The sequence below is a fragment of the Microcaecilia unicolor genome, chromosome 14 (assembly GCF_901765095.1).
Source record: "Microcaecilia unicolor chromosome 14, aMicUni1.1, whole genome shotgun sequence".
Taxonomy (NCBI): Eukaryota; Metazoa; Chordata; class Amphibia; order Gymnophiona; family Siphonopidae; genus Microcaecilia; species Microcaecilia unicolor.
Genome location: NC_044044.1, coordinates 52,346,658 through 52,368,883, shown reverse-complemented (window position 1 = coordinate 52,368,883; position 22,226 = coordinate 52,346,658). Strand labels below are relative to the sequence as shown.

The 22,226-nt window shown below is 44.5% G+C and overlaps 2 protein-coding genes across 2 annotated transcripts in view; one reads left to right on the top strand and one right to left on the bottom strand.

Moving 5' to 3' along the window:
- The window catches only part of MPZ (myelin protein zero), a 28,622-nt gene extending 10,856 nt beyond the window's left edge, over positions 1-17,766 (top strand). The window contains exons 2-6 of the mRNA XM_030187169.1: positions 6,020-6,186; positions 7,097-7,307; positions 11,482-11,617; positions 14,641-14,698; positions 17,208-17,766. Of these exons, the coding sequence (XP_030043029.1) occupies positions 6,020-6,186; positions 7,097-7,307; positions 11,482-11,617; positions 14,641-14,698; positions 17,208-17,306 (671 nt within the window). The 3' untranslated portion in view covers positions 17,307-17,766. The remainder of the gene's footprint in view (positions 1-6,019; positions 6,187-7,096; positions 7,308-11,481; positions 11,618-14,640; positions 14,699-17,207) is intronic.
- The window catches only part of LOC115457647 (persulfide dioxygenase ETHE1, mitochondrial-like), a 61,993-nt gene continuing 48,748 nt past the window's right edge, over positions 8,982-22,226 (bottom strand). The window contains exon 10 of the transcript XR_003939990.1: positions 8,982-8,994. The gene's annotated coding sequence lies outside the window, so the exon portion shown is untranslated. The remainder of the gene's footprint in view (positions 8,995-22,226) is intronic.

The window sequence follows — 22,226 nt, the reverse complement described above, 5'->3', positions numbered from 1 at the left end:
AAATCCATGCATAAGCATAATTTTAACTACCTTGACATTCAGCCCCTTTAAATATGTGCCAAGTACTCACTTTGGTTCCAGCTTGAGGGAAGCTAGAACCAAAGTGAGTACTTGGCACATATTTAAAGGGGCTGAATGTCACGGAAGTTAAAATTATGCTTATGCATGGATTTTTTAGCATTTAATTGGTCATATTCTGTTCATCCTTTCAATAGTGTAAATTTATTTATTTATTTATTTGTTACATTTAAATCCCACATTTTCCCACCTATTTGTAGGCTCAATGTGGCTTACATAGTACCAGAGACTGTTCACTTGTCCTTTAGATTGTAAGCTCTTTGAGCAGGGACTGTCCTTTATGTTAAACTAGCTGTTAAGCCCGTTAAAACGGGCGAGATTTGTGTTTTGCAAAATATAATAATTCTCACCTCCATCCATCCATATCCAGCAAACCTTCTCTCTTCCCTGCCCTCCCCTCCCCTGATCCATGTCCAGCAACCGTGCTCTCTCCCCTGCCCCCCCCCATGTCCAGCAGCCCTCCTGTATCTCCTGGCCTCCCCCGTCCACCAACCATGCTCTCTCCCCTGCCCTCTCCCCATATCCAACAACCCTCCTCTTTCCCTTGGACCCCCCCCCCCCACCGTCCACCAACCCTCCTCTCTGCCCTGCTCTCTCCCTTTGTCCAGCAACCCTCCTTTCTCCCCCCTGCCCTCCCCCCATGTCCAGCTACCCTCCTTGCCGCCGCTCCCTCCCCCCTCTGTGCCGGGCCCCCTGCACTGACATGAGAGCGCCTCTCACCTCCGTGTGAAAGCGCTGCAGGCAGCAGCAGATCGCTCTGCTGCTGCCTGCAGCGCTTCCACACGGAGGTGAGAGGCACTGTCATGTCAGTGCAGGGTGCCCGATACGGAGGGGGGTGGGAGTGGTGGCGACGACATCGGGGATGGGGGGGGGTGGAGGTTGGTGCGCCAGCGATGTTGGTTCGTTTCAACTTTCCAGGCTCCAGCGGCAGGCAGCGTCCGACTCCGTTTCCCTCTCTGTTCCGCCCTCTGATGTCATCACGTCTTGACGCGAGGGCGGGACAGAGAGGGAAGTCTCTACTGCGCATTTGCAGGTGAGTCGGTCACTAGCCATTTATATGTTTGATTGTACAGCGCTGCGTAACCCTAGTAGCGTTTTAGAAATGTTAAATAGTAGTAGTAGAGTCGTTAGCAGACTCCGGTGTGAACAAATACATCTGATGTTGTGGTAGGATAAAGATCATGTGGCAGAGCCACAATAGGAATATTAGAGCAGAAGAATTGTGTTATGTTCATTACGTGCTTTAGTTTTCTTGAAGTTTTAGAAACTCGGTTAGTCTTAACGCAAAGTTAGAGGTCGATCTGACTTTCAGGAAGTCTCTCAAGACCTACTTTTTTGGGGCAAGCTTACCCTACAGATCCCGTCCTGCCTCCGTGATTCCTGGACTCCAACTCCTATAAAGACCTTGTGAACTTAACTACTTTCTCGTAACCCTGTGCCTTTACGTCACCCGTACCAGTTTCGATTTATTGTATTTTACTGTTTGTTTACTAAATGTTGTAAGCCACGTTGATGAGAGAAAAACCACACGGAGGGTGGAGGTGCACTTGATCCCCACAGGACAAAAAAAGCGAAAACAAAAAAAGGGGTGGGGAAAATAGGCTCGATTCAAACAATGGGGCAGACGTACAAATTTGTTAAAACAATGAGTTTTATTGTGAATAGGTGACTCAACACAGCCGTGTTTCGGCGCCATAGCGCCTTCCTCAGGAGTCTATAAAACAAATATAATGACAGAAATAATACATGCAGTATTTATGTATTATTTCTGTCATTATATTTGTTTTTATAGACTCCTGAGGAAGGCGCTACGGCGCCGAAACACGGCTGTGTTGAGTCACCTATTCACAATAAAAATCATTGTTTTAACTAATTTATACGCATGCCCCATTGTTTGAATAGAGCCTATTTTCCCCACCCCCTTTTTTGTAAGCCACATTGAGCCTGCCAGCGGTGGAAAACTGTGGGGTATAAATGATATAAATAAATACCTCCAAACAAACAGATGGAATAATCACATAAATGCTTTTCAGAGGCATCAAAACGCACTAAAACTAATTCTGTTGGGAAGGGAGAGAAATCAGTGAAGGAGGTTTGGAAAGGGAGACGTAGAGGCTTGTAGAGTAGAGTGCTTGGTAAGACAATGTTGTGTGTTTGAGTTGGGGGGGGGGGGTTATATGTGTTTTTCCTTCAGTTAAGATTGTGGATGCGTGCTGGAGGGGTGTTTTATTGTTTTATACTGTTTAAACAGGTCTAGAGTGTTGATTTAGCAGCATGAAAATGATTAGTAAAGTTTCACTAAATTAAAGGCACTGAAGAGAAGAGAGAGCTTGAGTAAACTTGCCTTGGGTCAGTGATTTGGGGTTTATTTATTTACTTTCAGTATTTATATACAGCCTAGACCTAACCAGTTTACAATTTCTTTACAGGGTTTACAGTTCTGAGTTGTGATGTCCACAATGCAACTAAGTGCAAATTCTAAATTTTGGATTCTTCCCTCGGTCCCTTCAGCCTGGGACTATCCTGTGTTACATTTTTCCCTGCCCCTAATGGCTGTAGCATAAAAAGCTTTAAGGCAACTTTATTACAGGAAAAAATCGGAGGACTGTGAAACAGCCACCCAGCCCAGTAAATGCTCTGTTTGTCACAAGTAGTCCCATTGTACCAAAGCAAAAAGGTAAAGGTAGTCTCCCCTCCCCCGTTTATGCAGTGGCGTTCCTAGGCTGGCTGACACCCAGGGCGGATCGCCAATGCGCCCCCCCGGGGAAATTACACCCCCTCCCCTGGGTGCAGCGGGACCCCCCGGGTGCATTTTTACCTGCTGGGGGGGGGGGGTGTCATGCGCCTGTCGGCTCCGAGTCCACTCGTTCCCTGCTGCTCCCTCTGCCCCGGAACAAGAAGTAACCTGTTCCGTGCAGAGGGAGCAGCAGGGAGGGAACGAGTGGACTCGGCCAACAGGCCCGCGGCACCCCCCCCAGCGGCGTGCACCAGGGGCGGACCGCCCCCCCCTTGGTACGCCACTGCGTTTATGTGAATTTTAGTGCGCTAGTTTGATATTGCCTTCCCCAAGGCAAACTGGATGAAAAGGACCCCTCCCATTATATGAAGTGAAGCTAGCCCCCCCCCCCCCCCCCCCCCACACACACACATCACCTTTGTTTCTCACAAGTCCTCTTTCTCCTATTCATAAGTCTCTCTTAGGTTTAATAAATAGCTTTTGAAGAAACGGGTTAAGTCATTCTTTTTCTATCACTTCTTAAAATAGAGATAGCGAGACTTAAAGCAGATGATTTAGGGATATCTAGGAACCGCATTTTATCAGGGTTAATAAAACAGAATTTATTTACTGGTGAGAAACAGAAAAGTAAATAATGGCTGACGGGAAAAAAATGAGATCAGAAGCTACGGCAAGGTAGCAGACATTTCACTGTGCGTATCTGATGAGCATTTGTCATATAAATAAGTAGGGAAATGGGGCTTGATATACCGCCTTTCTGAGGTTTTTGCAACTACATTCAAAGTGGTTTACATATATTCAGGTACTTATTTTGTACCAGGAGCAATGGACTACTACTACTTATTTCTATAGCGCTACTAGACGTACGCAGCGCTGTACACTTGAACACGAAGAGACAGTCTCTGCTCGACAGACAAACAGGACAAATAAGAGAAAAGGGAATATTAAAGTGAGGATGATAAAATAAGGGTTCTGAACAAGTGAATAAGGGTTAGGAGTTAAAAGCAGCATCAAAAAGGTGGGCTTTTAGTTTAGATTTGAAGATGACCAGAGATGGAGCTTGATGTACTGGCTCAGGATGTCTATTCCAGGCAATGGAGGGTTAAGTGACTTGCACAGAGACACAAGGAGCTGAAGTTGGAGTTGAACTCAGTTCCCCAGGATCAAGGTCCACTGCATTAACCACTAGGCTACTCCTCCACCCCATTTGTAAAATCACTAAATAAATGTATTATATTGTACAAGTAGCTGACTGGATTCTTTCCCTTCCAGTTCTTATTTGTTCTGCTGACTAGTGAACACACCACATTTCTGCTAAGCTTGAGTACTGCAGAATTCAAATGGCTGCGGAACACCAAGCTGTGTCATATTCTCAAACCCTGCGCCCTCTGCTGGAGTCTCCTCTCTGTCTCTAGTCCCTGCTCTCTCTGCATTTTGCTGGAGTCTCCTCTAGCATTGTCAGCCTCTGTGCTCTGCAGGAATCACCTTTGGTGTTTCCAGCCCCTGCACTCCCTGCTTTTAGCAGGAGATCTCTACCTGCTTGTTTATTGGAAACCATGGACGTCAACACTTAAGGCAGTGTGACTTGCCCACAGTTACTTGGCCCCCTGAGGAAGCTAATGGCAATAGTGAAACCGTGAGCCCCGTTGGGCGAAGTTGTTAAAGCTAAGTAACATTATTATTCAAGCAATTGCCTAAGATTATCTCAATGGGTTACATATAACTCCCATTTAGACCCTTTTACCTGCACGCAAGTGGAGTTTTCAGACCAATGATAAGAACGGAATCAAGTTAATGCTGGCATTGAATATAAGCATTGTATTGTTGCCACGCTTTGGTTACTGAGGTTGTTTTCTCCACTTTTAATAAGAAAAAAAGTGCAGTTTATTTTCTGGATATCGCATTTGAATAAGACTGTGATAGTTAAGCATTTTTTCAGCTTATTACTAGTATTTTGCTTATCAAATTGCTGAAAATCGGATCTAGTACTTTCTGTTTATTTAATTCAACATTTCTATTCTGCTTACAAGTAGGCAGATTACAACTGGCATACACAAAATCATATGGGGACAAAATCTCTAACACATTACAATACAAATAGGGTGCTTGAGTTTTACAGTTCATCCATTCACTGTCCTTCAAAACTGCCACTCCACTCAGTTTCTGGAAGGGGAAGAGATCATTCACACACTCTCTGACTCTCTCTACCCCCTTTTCTTCATATAACTTTCTGGTACCTCTTGTACTGATCCAATAGCATAAGCCAGTGGTTTCCAAACCTGGTCCTGGAGGCACCCCAGCCAATCAGGTTTTCAGGATACCCATGATGAATATTCATGAGAGAGATTTGCATGCACTGCCTCCATTGCATGCAGATCTCTCTCATGAATATTCATTGTGGGTGTCCTGAAACTCTGACTGGCTGGGGTGCCTCCAGGACCTACCAACACCCATCCTGTTAGAATATCAACGAAATGCTCTGATGTCCCCATGCATACCCCCACCCTCCCACTCTGTCAGACTGTCAAAGAAATGCTTTGATGTTTCTCTTATATACACTGTCAGCTAGCACATTTGCTTATTTCCGATCTGACGAAGAAGGGCAACTTTCGAAAGCTAATCAAGAAATGTATTAAGTTATGTCCAATAAAAAAGGTATCATCTTATTTTCTTTTCCATGTTTTATTTTGTTTGATTTCTATTGATAACTCGTATCCCAAAGCAGTGTGGGATTTATAGTTCCTGATTCTACCCAGTGACACCAGTACTGCAGTTTCCATAATGCAAGGGATGGTGCCAGAGTTGCCAAGTTACTCAGTTCTAGGCTGGAGATTTTGGAACAGTTCTGGATTTCTGACGACCTCATTCTACTGCATTACGAAACTTGCAACACTGATTCGGTGGACAGAATCAGTCACTACAAATCCCACACTGCTTTGGGATGTAAGTTCAAAACTAGGATTGGCCAAAATGTCTTCAGCCTGGAACTGGATAACTTGGTACTCTGTCCTCCGGAGTCAGTCCAATGCACTAAATCCTGTAACCCCTCTTATGCTCTGGCCCAGTTCTCCCAACTTTTTATGATATTATGCCATGAGTGTCATTTGTTATCGGAGGGAATTGCTGAGAGTTGTAAGCAGACCTGTGACCTTGGACAGATCTTGAATTATGCTGCAGCCATGCTTGTGTTTTGTTTCCTTACAGTGCTTTCTTCAGCCCTGGCCATTGAAGTGTATACCAGTCGAGAAGTCCACGGCACGATTGGGTCTCGGGTCACCCTCTCCTGCACCTTCTGGTCAGAAGAATGGATCTCAGACGAAGTCTCTGTGACTTGGTACTACAGGCCTCAGAATGGCAAGGACAGTAATTCTGTAAGGAACTCTGATACATCTCTCTGGTTTTCACCTGGCTTTATTTGCCTTTATCATACGCTGCATTGTTTCATAATTTGAATCTCCATCTCTGCCACTGATTCACCTCTGGGTGACCTTGGACCAGGTCATTTTATATAGCTCTGCTTCAGTTTTCATTCCAGGTCTGCTCTTGACTGTGTGACCCTGGAGTGAGTCACCTTTTCTCCCTGTACCTCACTTCTAATCGTAGGCTACAGATTGGGGTAGACCACTGGAACCTTGGCCCAATCAACCTTTTGCCCCACATGGCATCAGAAATTAGGGAGCCTGGGGATCAAGGGTAAAGGCTATTTTGCTCCCCCTCCCCAATAAATATGGTGTTTCACTGCCCACAATTCTAATATCAGTTCTGTTCCTGTCACTTGGGTGGGACATTTTATCTCCTTGTGTCTCAGTTCTGATCCCAGCTCTGCCTGTCTCTATGTGACACTAGGGTGAGTTGCTTTCCCTCCCTGTACCCCAGCTCTGCCTCTTTCTTGTGTGTTCCTGGGTTGAGTCACTTTCCTTCCGTGTGCCACATTTTATTCTGTCAGATAGTTGTAACATGGTTGCCCTCTCTACCCCCTTTAGAAACTTTTATGCCATTCAGATGGTACAGATCTTCTGCCAGGCCTTTAAACCCCGTTATTTGCATGCCTATTTATGAAATATTATAATCATAACATTTGTGAGATTATGCTTGCATGGAAACAGTCATGGGGATAATTGTGTAAAGCCTGTTCTGCATATGGAAAAAGACTTTTATAGACCTGCAAAACTGCATATGTGCGTAAAGAGTATGGCGTGCATTTCTGTTGGTTTCTCATGTCCTCCCCTCTCCCTTTTCCCCTCCATGCCTTTCCTCTTTATCTGCACCCTGCTTCCGCAGATATTCCACTACACAAAGGGGCAGGCCTACATCGACAAGGGGATATTTAAGGAGCGCATAGAATGGGTGGGGAACCTGCGGAAGAAGGACGGCTCCATTGTGATTTACAACCTGGACGATACGGACAATGGGACCTTCACCTGTGACGTAAAGAACCCACCCGACGTTGTGGGGAAGTCTTCCTCTGTCCAGCTGTTTGTCTTCGAGAAAGGTGAGAAAGAAAGGGGGCTTTGGGCTACACTCACCAACTGACCCCAAGCCGTGTGGCCAGCTGTGCCAGTCCTGGTTTTACAGCGCTTCATCAGCTGACTTACAGTGCCAGGATATTACAAGCTCAGAGCTGCAATTGAGTCACATCCAGTTTGTCCCAAATATCTTGCCCCCTCATCCTATAACATTTCACTTAAAGTTAGGTGCCATTTGCACGCATAAGTTATAAAATACCAGCACTCATGCACAAGACTGTTACAGTTATGCACCTAAGTGTTAGCTGCAGACAAACAAAGCAGGTCAGTAGTACAAATAAAACTTTATTGTAGGGTAAGTGCCCGACATAGTCCAGATAATCTTAGCGTGGAGTGCGCCTATAGATTTTAACTCTGAGACAGCCTGTAAGTTTTTTTTTTTGCCTTAGTCTGTCATCTATTTACCTCATTTAGCGGTAATTAAAACCTTAATTTAGATCCCCTGACGCAGCCCTTTTGGGCAAAACACAGACTGTGTCGGGCACTTACCCTACAATAAAGTTTATTTGTATTACTAGCTGATCTGTTTTGTTAGTCTCCATGTTGGATTTTGCGGATCATCTGCCTTGCTGTTTTTTGGAACCACCTAAGTGTTAGTTGGGCATTAAGGGCTAGATTCTATATATAGCACCTGAAAATTCTGCACGCAAAAAATATGCCTGGGCATCATCTCTAAAGTACGCCTAAATTTTATAGGCTAGGCTTAAATTTCCACATGGTATATAGAATTACACAGAGCGCCTCTCCACACGACCAAATGTAGTCGTGGCCATTTATACCATGTTTCACTTGGCATAAATCCCGATGCCTAAATTAGGCGCGGAATGGGTGTATTCTATAACAACGCACATAGATTTTAGAAATGCCCATGCCCCACCCCTGACCATGCCCCCTTTTCAACTATGCAACTTAGAATTTACACACACCATGTTATAGAATATGTTTAGTGAGTTAATACCAATTAGTGCTAATTGCTTAACATCCAATTAAAAGTGCTGATTAGTTAAACAATTAAGTTACATGCATTGTTGTAGAATACACGTCGATTTCCTCACGGAACTTAAGGCGCGATATATAGAATCCCAGCATAAACGGTATTTTGTAATGATAGTGTGCAACTCACTGAGGGCCAGATTCTGTAAATGGCATCTAAAAAAAATAGGAGCGTCCAAAAATACTGCTTAGCGCTATTCTATAAACCATGCCTAAAGTTAGGCACAGTTTAAGGGAACATTTACCTCACTGAAAACCTGGTGTAAATACCCACCTCTAAATATAGGCATCCTCCCCCAAATTCTATAACCACATGCATAAATTTGAGGAATGCCCCCGACACACCCACACTCCTTCCATGGCCACACCCCCTTTTCAGCTACACATTTTGGAATTATCAGTCAATTATCATCACTGATTGGCTTGTTACTCAAGGTGCATGCATAAATTGGGTTAGTATGTAAATGCAAGAGGACGTGCAGAGGGGGGGGGGGGTGCATAAGTATTGCCATACTGGGACAGAATGAAGGTCCATCAAGCCCAGCATCCTGTTTGCAACAGTGGCCAATCCAGGTCACAAGTACCTGGCAAGATCCCAAAACTGAACAATACATTTTATGCTGTTTATCCTAGAAATAAGCAGTGGATTTTCCCTATGGACTTTTCCTTTAGGAAGGCGTCCAATCTTTTTTTAAACCCCGCTAAGCTAACTGCTTTTACAACATTCTCTGGCAACAAATTCCAGAGTTTAATTACACGTTGAGTGAAGAAAAAAATTTTCCAATTCATTTTAGATTTACTACTTTATAGCTTCATGCTATATAGTCCTAGTATTTTTGGAAAGAGCAAACAAGCGATTCACAGCTACCCGTTCCACTCCACTCATTATTTTATAGACCTCTATCATCTCTCCCCTCAGCCGTCTTTTCTCCAAGCTAAAGAGGCCTAGCCATTTTAGCCTTTCCTCATTTTCATGCCTAATTTACAACAGTGCTTCTCAACCCAGTCCTTGAGGCACACCTAGTTCCATCAGGTTTCAGGATATCTATAATTAATATGCATTAGATAGATTTGCATACCAAGGAGGCAGTGCATGCAAATCTATGTAAATCTATTGCGGTAGTATTCTATTGTGGATTAAAAGCTGGTTAAAACATAGAAAACAGAGAGAAGGGTTAAATGGTCAGTATTCCCAATGGAGAAGGGTAGATCGTGGGGTTCCCCAGGGGCCTGTGCTGAGACTGCTGCTTTTTAACATATTTATAAATGATCTAGAGATGGGAGTAACTAACGAGTTAATTAAATTTGCTGATGACACAAAGTTATTCAAAGTTGTTAAATCACCAGAGGATTGTGAAAAATTACAAGAGGACCTTACAAGGCTGGGAGGCTGGGCATCCAAACGGCAGAAGACGTTTAATGTAAGCAAGTGCAAAGTAATGCACGTGTGGAAAAAGGAACCCAAACTATAGCTATGTAATGCAAGGTTCTGCACTAGGAGTCATCGACCAGGAAAGGATCTAGGTGTCATCGTTGATGATACATTGATAGTCTCTGCTCACTGTGCGGCAGCAACTAAGAAAGCAAATAGAATGTTAGGTGTTATTAGGAAAGGGATGGAAAACAAAAATGGAGGATGTTATAATGCCTTTGTATCGCTCTATGGTGTGACTGCACCTTGAATATTGTGTGCAATTCTGGTCACCGCATCTCAAAAAAGGTATAGTGGAATCAGAAAAGGTACAGAGAAGGACAATGAAAATGATAACGGGAATGGGACGACTTCCCTATGAGGAAAGGCTGAAGTGGCTAGGGATCTTCAGCTTGGAGAAAAGACAGCTAAGGGGAGAGATGATAGAGGTCTATAAAATAATGAGTGGAGTGGAATGGGTAGATGTGAATCGCTTGTTTACTCTTTCCAAAAATACTAGGACTAGGGGGCACGCAATGAAGCTACGGAGTAATAACTTTAAATGGAATTAGTGAAAATATTACTTTACTCAATCTGTAATTCAACTCTGGAATTCGTTGCCAGAGAATGTGGTAAAAGCAGTTAGCTTAGTGCAGTTTAAAAAAAGGTTTGGAAAGCTTCCTAAAAGAAAAGTCCATAAGCCATTATTAAAATGGACTTGGGAAAATCCACTGCTTATTTCCGGGATAAGCAGCATAAAATGTATTGTACTGTTTTAGGATCTTGCCAGGTACTTGTAACCTGGATTGGCCACTGTTGGAAACAGGATGCTGGGCTTGATGGACCTTCATTCTGTCCCAATATGGCAATTCTTATGTTCCAACTCTTTGTTGATTAAATTAATTCAAGTTCTTCTATTAATATAAAACATAAAAGCTAATACCCTTCCCTACTGTATGTGAATAGTGTTCAGAACATCCCCATCATTCCAAGCCTGGAACTTGATGGCAAACGGATAAAAATCATCACACCTACGGCTAAGGACTTAAAGTATAACCATCTTTTGGGAATTTAAATATCAGATTTATGTAATGGAGGATATGTCTGCTTTACAAATAACAGTGAGTTTGCTGTTTGGGAAACTTGGAAGGATTAAGAGATATTTTTTGGGTTGCATCGTTTTTGGGATATTTCAAATAGTGGAACCAGCTCATGTGGAATTCAGAATTTTCACATGTGGGTGTGGAACATTTCTTCTCTGGAATGTAGCTTAAGAGAGCACCGACCGCTTGAAAAAAGATAGACGAATTTGAATTAATTTGATCTTCAAAGATCTGGAAGATAGTAATCTTTAAATTTGTTGATTTAGGGTGGTTTTGATGAGCCCATTTACAGATATGCATATTAATAATGGATATCCTGAAAACCTGATGGGACTAGGTTTGCCTCCAGGACTGGGTTGAGAAGCCCTGCGTTACGGTACCACATTTACATCTGCTATTGACATGGCTTAAGTACCTCATAAATGCTGACTTGTGCTAGTGTTCCTTAAGATTTGGGCGACCCAGCGTCATAGAATTAGCGCTTAGTGTGCTGCGTCTTGGCCCCCTTTATAGAATTGCCCCCTGTGATCCACCACTGTTTTGGCAGCTGACCTGGGTGGTAGACAGAACAGGCTGTGAAGTTCAGATGGGTTGACTCCTATGCACTGTAACAACCCCCTTTATTCTTCCCAGTGCCCATACGAGCTGGGGTCATCCTGGGTGCAATTATTGGAACAGCACTGGGATTAGTCTTCATCGTGGTAATTGTTGCCTACCTCATCCGATATTGCTGGCTGAAGAGGCAAATGAGAGTGCGTCGGGAGCTCAGGTGAGGTGCACTGCGCTTCTTTGTGATGTGTCCATTATAGGTTGGGGGGGGGGGGGGTTATATGTAAAGCTAGGTGTGCTTATCTATGAGTATCTGTATTTCACTGTGTCTTTATATGTACAGTACAGTCTCAGTTATCTGACAAATGGGACTGAGCCATTTTGGATACGTGAAAAGTCAGATAACATGGAAAACTATGGTAACCTCTTTAAAAAATGCATGGAAAACATAGGTATGGTTCACTTGCAGAGAAGCATGGTGGTGTATCAAACATGGCTTCCTTGCAGTGTGTGAAGCCAGAAAACAGGACGAGAACCTGTGTGCTTCTTAACGGCAACGTAATGACGTCACCAGAGGGTCTGTCAGATATGCCGGATGGTCGGATAATTGAGACTGTACTGTGTCTGCATTTATATGTTATCATCTATGTCCAGATGCATCTGAGTCGTAAGAATGAAAAGAAGAGGAAACAGAGTTTTTACTGTGGGTGTAGAGGACACGGGATGAGGAGTAATAGGAGAGGTCAGGGTGATGGTTTTTGCCGAGAAGGGCTGACCCAAGGGTATCTGATGCCCTAGACAAACTTTCAGCCAACTGTCCACTCAAGGGTTGCGGTTTAGCATCTCCCCTTCCTTGTGGTCAGTATTTACCCTTCAGAAAAAAGCAACACTGGGCCTTCAGAACTAGGACAACTGGAGTACTTTATTAATCAATGACCCGACACGGGCCGTGTTTCGGCGCCAACAAAGGCGCCTGCCTCAGGGGTCGATGTACTGATGCAATGACGTGTAGATGACAAAACAGGAGTACCTTAAAACACTGAGATGTTGTCTACAATGTTCGCTTTGGCGAAAAAAAAACGCTGAAAGCGCTGGCTCCAACAAAAGAACCTTCTCCTGTGTCGTATTCAATTCTACGTTGTGGCGCCAGAAGGCGCTAAAAAGCGTTGGCTCCGACAGAGAGCTTTCTCCTGTATGGCAGAAATAGTAAAAAAACGGTTCTTTGTTGGAGCCAGCGCTTTCAGCGGTTTTTTCGTCACAGCGAACATTGTAGACAACATCTCAGTGTTTTAAGGTACTTGTGTTTTGTCATCTGCACGTCATTGCATCAGTACATCGACCCCTGAGGCAGGCGCCTTTGTTGGCGCCGAAACACGGCCCGTGTCGGGTCATTGATTAATAAAGTACTCCTGTTGTCCTAGTTCTGAAGGCCTAGTGTTGCTTTTTTCTTTTGGTTTGTCTGACTGTATACTGTATTGCCCTCTCTGTCTGTATTGCAGTATTTACCCTTCCCCATCAGGTGGCTAGCATCTCCCTGCTTGCCCTGGGATTTGTAGTATGGAGTGTTGCCACAATTTGGGTTTCTGCCAGGTAATTGTGACCTGGCTTGGCCACTGTTTGGAAAACATGATACTGGGCTACATGGACCACTAGTCTGATCCAGTATGGCTACTTTTATGTTCTTATGGTATATCATTATGTCTCTACTTATGCCTCTCTCCTCACAAACACGTCTAGCATTTCATGTCCCCTTCCCTACCTCATCCCATGCCACCACCCCTCCCTTCAGTTCGGCATCTTCCCTCTGCTGGGCCTGCTGCCATCATCCTACCTCTTTCCAGGCTCAAAGCTGTAATGGTACTCAGTACAGTCATGGGCCTTTCAGTACAGGTTCATGCTCAAGAGCTGCCAGTCCTGCCCTCCCCAACTCAGACTTCTTGTTGGTGAAGGAGAGTGTGGCAGTGCTCAAGCATGAACCTGTACTGAAAGTCCCGTTGCTGGTTTAAAGGCTCATTGACATGCTGGTCTCCTATTGTGCCAGAGTCATGTTGCCACCTCCAAATTCTGCCACCCTAAGCAGATGCCTAATTCTCCTAGCGGCAGGGCCATTCCTTTTAATAGGGGTATAGAGCAGTGTTTCCCAAGTCCGGTCCTGGAGTACCTCTTACCAGTCAGGTTTTCAGGATATCCACAGTGAATATGCATGAAAGAGATTTGCATATAATGGAGGCAGTGTAGCAAATCAAGTTCATGCATATTCATTGTGGATATCCTGAAAACCTGACTGGCAAGGGGTACTCCAGGACTGGACTTGGGAATCACTGGTGCAGATGGCACAGGGTGAGGAGCAATAGAAGAAGGCAAGGTGATGTTGTTACCGGTAGACATACAGAGATGCCTAGTTATCCAGTTCTAGGCTAGAGATTTGGGGCAATCCTGGATTTCTGATGGCCCCATCCTGGTGCTTTATGCAATTTGTAGCACTGATTCCAATGGACAGGATTAGGCATTACAAATCAGTGGCGTAGCCAAGGGTGGGCCCGGGTGGGCCTGAGCCCACTCACTTTGGGCTCAGGCCCACCCAGTAGCAGCACACCTATGATGTGGCTGGCAGGGATCCCCAAGCCCCCCAGTCAAACTCCCAACAATTGTCTCTCTTGCATACCTTGTAAATAGCAGATCTTCACCTGCAGCGGCCCCACAGCCTTCCCTCTGATGTATTTCTGCCTATGCAGAAACAGGAAGTTGCATCAGAGGGAAGGATGTGGGGTCAACATGAGCAGTGCGTATTAGCTGCTGCTCGCCGCCGGTGAAAATCTGCTATTTAAAAGGTATGCAGAGGAGGGGGGATGTTTGAGAGATCATATGGCATGCAGGCGAGAGAGGAAGAGACCAAATCACTTGTGGGACAAGGCAGGGTTCTTCTGCCCACCCATCTTGGGCCCAGGCCCACCCAAAATTGGGTGTCTGGCTACGCCCCTGTTACAAATCCTACACTGTTTTGGGATTTAAGTTCAAAACCAAGACTGGCTAAAAGGTCTCCAGCCTGGAACTGGGCAACTTGGCATCTCTGGACATAGTGAGAGTGGAGGGGGGGGGGGCAAGGTGCTGGTTTTTACTGGCAGTGTAGAAGGCACGGGGAAAAGAATGATAAGAAGGGAGTAGTAAATAGATTTTCTGAACGTCATGAAAGAAGTTCATCCTCCTTTGGTGATAGTAGGTGTGTTGATGTTTTTCTTTCAGTGCTATGGAAAGGGGAAAACATCATAAATCAAGCAAAGACTCAAAGCGGAGCCGGCAGGTGAGTGAGTGAACTCAAGAGCTGAAATATCCTTAGCAAAAAAAAAAAAAAAAAAGTGGGGTAAAACGAATGAGGGAGGAGTAGGAAGAGAATAAGTTAGAGAAAGAAGTCCAGAGGTGAAACAAAACAGAAGATAATAAAAGAAAGCGAAAAGAGAGCAATGTGTATGGTAAGCATAAAATTGTGCGCACAAGATTATACAATTAGGGATAAGTGTCTCTATCATATCTTCATGTATGCAGGCTAAAATTCTTATGTCTCGCATCCTGGGGCTTGCGTTGTATAGACCAACATATTCGGCCCCCATGAAATTCTTTGAATTGGAGAGGCAGACAGAGGATGAAGTGGGAGAGTGAAGACAGAGAGGCTAGGAAAGGAAAAGCAGAGGGATGCTAAACCAAGGCAATGAAAAAGATGTATGTGGGGGGGGGGGGGGGGGGCCGCGGCATTCTGCTGTTAAGTAGCATGATGAAAAAAGAATGAAAAGCCATAAGCAAGTGACAAAGGGGAGGAGAGAGACCAGTAAATCTAAAAAAGAAGCAGAAAACAAAGACTGACGCAAAGAAACAGAGAACGTTATGGCAGACAAAGACCACGTGGGCTATCCAGGTCCGTCAATCCACACAGTGAGAAATGGACATAATGGGAGACAGCAAGGTGGAAAACTGACGTTCAAATATTTGAAAGGTATTAAACCGCAAACGAACCTTTTCCGGAGATGGGAAGGCGGTAGAACGAGAGGACATGAAATGAGATCAAAGGGGGGCAGACTCAAGAAAAATGTCAGGAAGTATTTTTTCACGGAGACAGTGGTGGATACTTGGAATGCCCTCCCGCGGGAGCTGGTGGAGATGAAAACGGAATTCAAACATGCGTGGGATAAAAGTAAAGGAATCCTGTTCAGAAGGAATGGATCCTCAGAAGCTTAGCCGAGATTGGGTGGCAGAGCCGGTGGTGGGAGGCAGGGCTAGTGCTGGGCAGACTTCTACGGTCTGTGCCCTGAAAATGGCAGACACAAATCAAGGTAAGGTATACACAAAAAGTAGCACATGTGAGTTTATCTTGTTGGGCAGACTGGATGGACCATGCAGGTCTTTTTCTGCCATCATCTACTATGTTACTATGTTACTGAGGGAATTCCGTGGGGATTGGGTTTAGTCACGCAGATGTAGGAGGACGCCTGACCTGGAAGTTGAGATAATAGGCTCAAACAGGCCTAAAACTGTCTTAACTATGTATCTCCATGTGTCCTCCAAATGTACAAAGTGGATTTTCCCATTAAGGGCCTAATTCTATAGCTCTGGGACAAAAGCATAGTAAACCAGGCCCTTTGTCTCCATGTTTTCCTTCTTCCGAGCTCGACTACTAACTACAGCACCGTGATCTATGGACCCATTAACACATCTACCAACATTCCAGGTTTCAGCAAAAGCAATATAGGTCCTAGAATTCCTCATCCATGAAGAATCTAATATTATTTTCAGACATGATGTTAATACATGAGTCAATGTACGTTCACACCTGTGTATATTTACACTAGAATGAGAGCAGAGAGTGAAGTCCATATGAATCCTGGATTAAGTGTGTGTAAATGCAGTTTTGGAGACAACTGCCGTACAAAGGATGAATACAACAGAAAACCAAACCAGGATTTAATTTGGGACTAGTTTCTCTGTATCAACAGAGCAAGGAGTGAAGTCAGATTCATTAATCCAGGAGCAAAAGGATTTATACATGGAAGGAGTATCGTGACAAACAGTCACATGGGTCAGGCATCTTCCATCATAATTCTGATATGCTTTGTGGATTAATCCACAAAAAAGAAAAAAGCAAGGTGGAAAACATAGTAACATATAGTAACATAGTAGATGACAGCAGAAAAAGACCTGCACGGTCCATCCAGTCTGCCCAACAAGATAACTCATATGTGCTACTTTTTGTATATACCCTACTTTGATTTGTACCTGTGCTCTTCAGGGCACAGACCGTATAGGTCTGCCCAGCACTATCCCCGCCTCCCAACCACCAGCCCCGCCTCCAAACCACTGGCTCTGTCAGACCGTATAAGTCTGCCCAGCACTATCCCTGCCTCCCAACCACCAGCCCCGCCTCCCGCCACCGGCTCTGGCACAGACCATATAAGTCTGCCCAGCACTATCCCCGCCTCCCAACCACCAGTCCCGCCTCCCACCACCGGCTCTGGCACAGACCGTATAAGTCTGCCCAACACTATCCCCGCCTCCCAACCACCAGTCCCGTCTCCCACCACCGGCTCTGGCACAGACCGTATAAGTCTGCCCAGCACTATCTCTGCCTCCCAACCACCAGCCCCGCCTCCCACCACCGGCTCTGCCACCCGATCTCGACTAAGCTCCTGAGGATCCAAAGGGAAAATTCTCATTCTGGCAGATTGGTTGGGCAAATCAATCATTTTATCTACCATCATTTACTATGTTCCTATTGTGAATACATTTCTAATGTTCTTTTCCACCAAAATCTTTTTTTTTAGACTCCAGTCTTGTATGCCATGCTTGATCAGTCCAGACTCGTAAAGTCCTCCAGTGAGAAGAAATCCAGGGCCGGGGACTCCCGGAGAGATAGAAAATAGCAGTTAGCAGGCAGGGAAGGTACCCAGAAGGCGGAAGGTGGGTCCCCTCGCAGTTCAAAGGTCGTCATGACCATTGAGCTGGAAATGAAGGGGGACAAGGCCGGCGAGGAAGAACCTCACAGAGCCGCAGTGAAGTCGCCCAGCAAGACCAGCCTCAAGAACGCCTTAAAAAATTTAATCAAAAGTGACACCGAACAATAAACGCTATTAATCAAGTACAAGAATTTGGGGATAAGGGGAGGGCATGTGAAGGGGTGATTTTTCTTGATTCTGTTGATATAGGAGGCCAAGGGTGCTATATTTTCTCTGGTCTGCTCAGTTCCTTCGAAAACCTCCTTAGTGGGTTCCCTTTCTTGGGTCCTATATTCAGAAATTGCACTTCTATGCCTAAAAACAGCATTCAGCAGTGGTTCCCAAACCTGATCCGGGAGGCACCCCAGCCAGCCAGTCATGAATATTCACGAGATCGATTTGCATGATGTGGAGGCAGTGCATGGAAATCCCTCTCACGCAATATTCATTGTGGATACCCTCCAGGACCAGGTTTGGGAACCACTGGTGTAAAGATTAAGTGCCGGTAAGAGAAGACATATATGCGTCCAAATCGCTTTGGGGGTAATTCTATTCGGAGCCGCTTTCACTGCGAGTAGTTTGGGAGGAGTGTGGGCAAATGTGCATGTCGATGATAAAATACTAAAATTTACATGCATATTTGCAAAATGTAGGTGCAGTCATTTACACCAGCTCTAGGGCTGGCGTGAATGATTGCGCCTTAATTTAAGATGCATTTTTAGCCACTTTCACTAGTATCGTATAAAGAAAAGGTATTTTGGCTAGCTTAAACTAATTGCTGGATTATGAAATTACCCTCCACAGGTGCATCACAATGCCGCTTAGCTCAAGTCCTCCTTGACATGCTGAGCCCAGTCTCGGTTTCACAGCTTTGCATCTGCAAACTTCAGATTATAAAAGCAGAAAATGACAAGATCATGGATGCAAACCTAGGACTAGATCGACCTGTCAGGGGTAGACTTAGCTCAGCAGTAATAGGTTGGTGGCTTAGATACTTGAAACGTCTGACTATAAGGCCCATTTATATGGTACACTCAAAGGTTGATGTTCAGCTATCTTTCATGTTTGAAATTTTGCATAAGGTACAACAGCATTTTAAAATTGCTATATCACCTCTTGTAACAAACATTGATGTAGCATTCTCTCTCTGTTGTTTCTTTGATCCATAATATTGTAATCCCTGGGGGCGCTGGCTGGGGCTTCTAGGAGCACCTGCTGGTTTTCCTCTGTGTGCCTGTCCTGCTCACAAGCACTAGATTCAGTTCAAAAAGACTCAAAAGCCCAGGCTGGCTCCAGATATGTACCCACAAGAGAAAAGTTCACAGGTACTTATGTAGGAGAGCCCTCTCTTTCTTACAATTCATAAGCCCCAGGGCTGGGGCCTGTAGGGAGAGCCCTTTAGGGCCCTGGTAATAGTTTACTCAATGTCCTTTTTTTCCAATTCAGTTCAAAACAATTGATATAAGTTCATCAATTATGCGAGAATAAGAACAATCAATCACTTTCCTTTCTCCAGTTCTCACCAGTAGCCCTTCAGCAACCAGGGCTGGCAGATCACCTCCCAGTTCTGCCCCTAGGTGCTGGAACTTTCTTGGTCTTTAGTTTCCCAATCTTAAATGCTAGAAAGCTCTCATCAACCTTTGAATCCAACTGTGCTGAACTTGACAGCTGGTGCGTTTCTTTAAACCACAACCTGTGTCACCCCTTACCTCAAACATCTTGTGTGCTAAAATTCGTTGGAAATAACAGATCCTGTAAACAATAGACCATCTTGTACCTTCCACTGCCAAATGCTTCTTATAATGGCATTGGCCTGAATTGTATGTGGCTTGAATAGAAGCCAAGCCTAGATCTATTTGTATACTTGGAGGTCACTGATCTGCTGCCCAGTGATTCTGCTCCATGACTTTAAGGCCTCACTCAGCTTCTTAACTCCAGCCTCAATGTCTTCTGGTACTTGTAGTTCCACATTGGCTGACCAAGTTCCAACAGGCCTGGAGACCAAACTAACCCTACGCTATAAGACACGATTAGATTTTTTTTTTTTTAAAGCTTCCTTCTCTGAGCATGCTGGGATTGTATGGCCTTTACCTCAACAACAAAAGAAAAACTACAAATCCCAGAATGCTTAAAGGTAAGAATTTTGAAAACCCAGGCTAGATCCAGACCTTGGAATTTGTTGTAAGGCGATAGAACTATAAGTCCCAGAATGCAATAGTAAGGGAGTTCACAAAATCAGAACTGGCTTCAGGTTCCCTTGAGGCCCTGGAATCAGTAAGGCAGTTCCATAGTAAAATTCAGCCTGGTTTAATTCCTTGTTTGGGTGGGGGAGGGTTTGGTTTTGGCCTGACCTTCCGAATCCTGTTCTCATGGAGCATTAAGAGGAAGGATATAATTTTTTGACCTTGTGTTTTCCAATAGTCCTGCAGTACTTGAGCATTATAAGATCATACAAAGTTCCTGACCCTGTTCCAGTCAAAAAATTATTTGCAGAGTGTTAAGTCAGAATACAGTTCAACAGTAAACTAAGTGGAGTGGAGGAGTGGCCTAGTGGTTAGGGTGGTGGACTTTGGTCCTGAGGAACTGAGTTCGATTCCCACTTCAGGCACAGGCAGCTACTTGTGACTCTGGGCAAGTCACTTAACTCTTCATTGCCCCAGGTAAGCTGCATTGAGCCTGCCATGAGTGGGAAAGCATGTAACAAAAATAAAATAGATACTATTGGAGATTCCACATGGAATGTTGCTACTATTGGAGATTCTACATGGAATGTTGCTATTCCACTAGCAACATTCCATGTAGAAGGCCGCGCAGGCTTCTGTTTCTGTGAGTCTGACGTCCTGCACATACGTGCAGGACGTCAGACTCACAGAAGCAGAAGCCTGCGCGGCCACATTGGTGATCCGCAAGGGCCGACTTCTCAAATAGTAGCAACAGTGGAGGAGTGGCCTAGTGGTTAGGGTGGTGGACTTTGGTCCTGAGGAACTGCGTTCAATTCCCAGCACAGGCAGCTCCTTGTGACTCTGGGCAAGTCACTTAACCCTCCATTGCCCCATGTAAGCTGCATTGAGCCTGCCATGAGTGGGAAAGCGTGGGGTACAAATGTAACAAAAAAAAATAGGAGAACCTAAGAGGGCATGCCTGGTAATTAAAGGAAGAAGTAGAGCGTGCCTTAGATTCTACAAACCAATGAAATACTGCAAAAGTTACTTTCATTGAGTTAAAGACCTGCTGCAGCTTATATCTTTCCCTTCACCCTGACTTAGGCGCCAAGACCCTCATATTTCAGGTAGGCACCATGTAGCTCCAAGTCAAAACAGAAAGGCTGGACTGGTCCTGGATTTTTTTCTCATTACATCCAAGGGAATGTAGCTCTGATTTCCCTATTAAAAAACAGGGACTACATCTCCCTGTACGTACTGAAGTAAATCTAGGATCGTCTCCGCCCGTCTCTTTTGATATGGAGCCATCTGGTCGCCCAGTCCCTTCCTTCACCATGTGCTTCATGGGAACTTGATATCCTTCATGTGTCTTGTGTCAGAACCACCCCCATCACATCTATAGAAAAACTCGTCAGACCTAATGGACCGGAACCGAAGTTCCAAAAATTTTGAAGGAATTACACCTGCGCTGAAATCAAATTGATTTACTTTCTTTACTAAAACCTTGAATTAGAGTCTTTGTTTGTTTAATATGTGTTATGGTTCAGGTTTATTTCTTTCGAGGGTGATTCTTGTGCTGGGAGAGGTAAGGTTGAGAGCCTTGTTTTTTCAGTTTCTTACACTGGGTTCGCTATTTCTCCAGTTACAAACTGGAGCAATCTCCTCCTCAACCACCATTTTTAGGTTAGTGGGGAGGCGAGGAGATTGGAAGAAAAAAGTTTGGAGACTTTTTTTTTTTTAAAAGGTCCGGTGGTCTCCCCTTTCCAACTCTCCTGGCACAAGAATACTTCAGCCTTATAGATCTTAATGTCTGCAGCCATGCAACCGAGAGGTTATGACGTTACATGGTTTTGAAGAGGGCTGAAGACATTTCTCTGTTCCTTTTCTGTATATTTCTCTGTATTCAAAGATTAACTGATTTGTAAAGGTATATTTGCTCCTTATTTTTCAATGATCCCTCCTTTCATAGCAGGAAACCATTGTGAGTCATCCCAGCCCTACCACCTTCTGCCCACCATGCATTTTGGTGGCTGTAACCATGCACTGAGATGGGAAGTAGCTTGGCAACCCTATATTTGGGCATGGCAGTGTCAGTGGGGGCTCCACCACAATTTTAAACCCCCACCACTACCATCACCAATAATAAGATGCCACCAAACTGAAGGACAGCATCGCCCGACCCGTTTCTTCAAGAAGGTGAACAATTACAATGTTAATCAAACTCTCATGAGAATTCTCGACATCGGCATCAGACCAAGTAGCTCTTTCTGTTTCTTTGACACCGTCTCACCCTGCCATCAGAAATATAAATCCCGTAATGTATTTGACTGAGTAGGCTAGCAAAGCCTGGAGTGTTTCCCTGTTTGGTTATGGACTGGGGTCGGATGGTAAGTTTCTCTTTAGAAAGATTCTAGTTGCCAAGTAGTCCAGTGTAGACTCATGTTTCTCACTTTCATCCTGCATTACGCTCTGGGAATTGTAGTCTTACTGATGAACTCTAGAACTACAAGTTCCAGTTTAGAGTGATGGATTAGGGGTTAAATCATGAGAGAGTTACAGGGGCAATGAAGCTGCCATTTTGGAAAATTGGGAGCATTATGTTACTAGGCCCTAAAAAATGTATATATAACCTATAAAAATAAATTATGTATACAGGAAGCAAGACAATAGCTAGAACATGTATTTT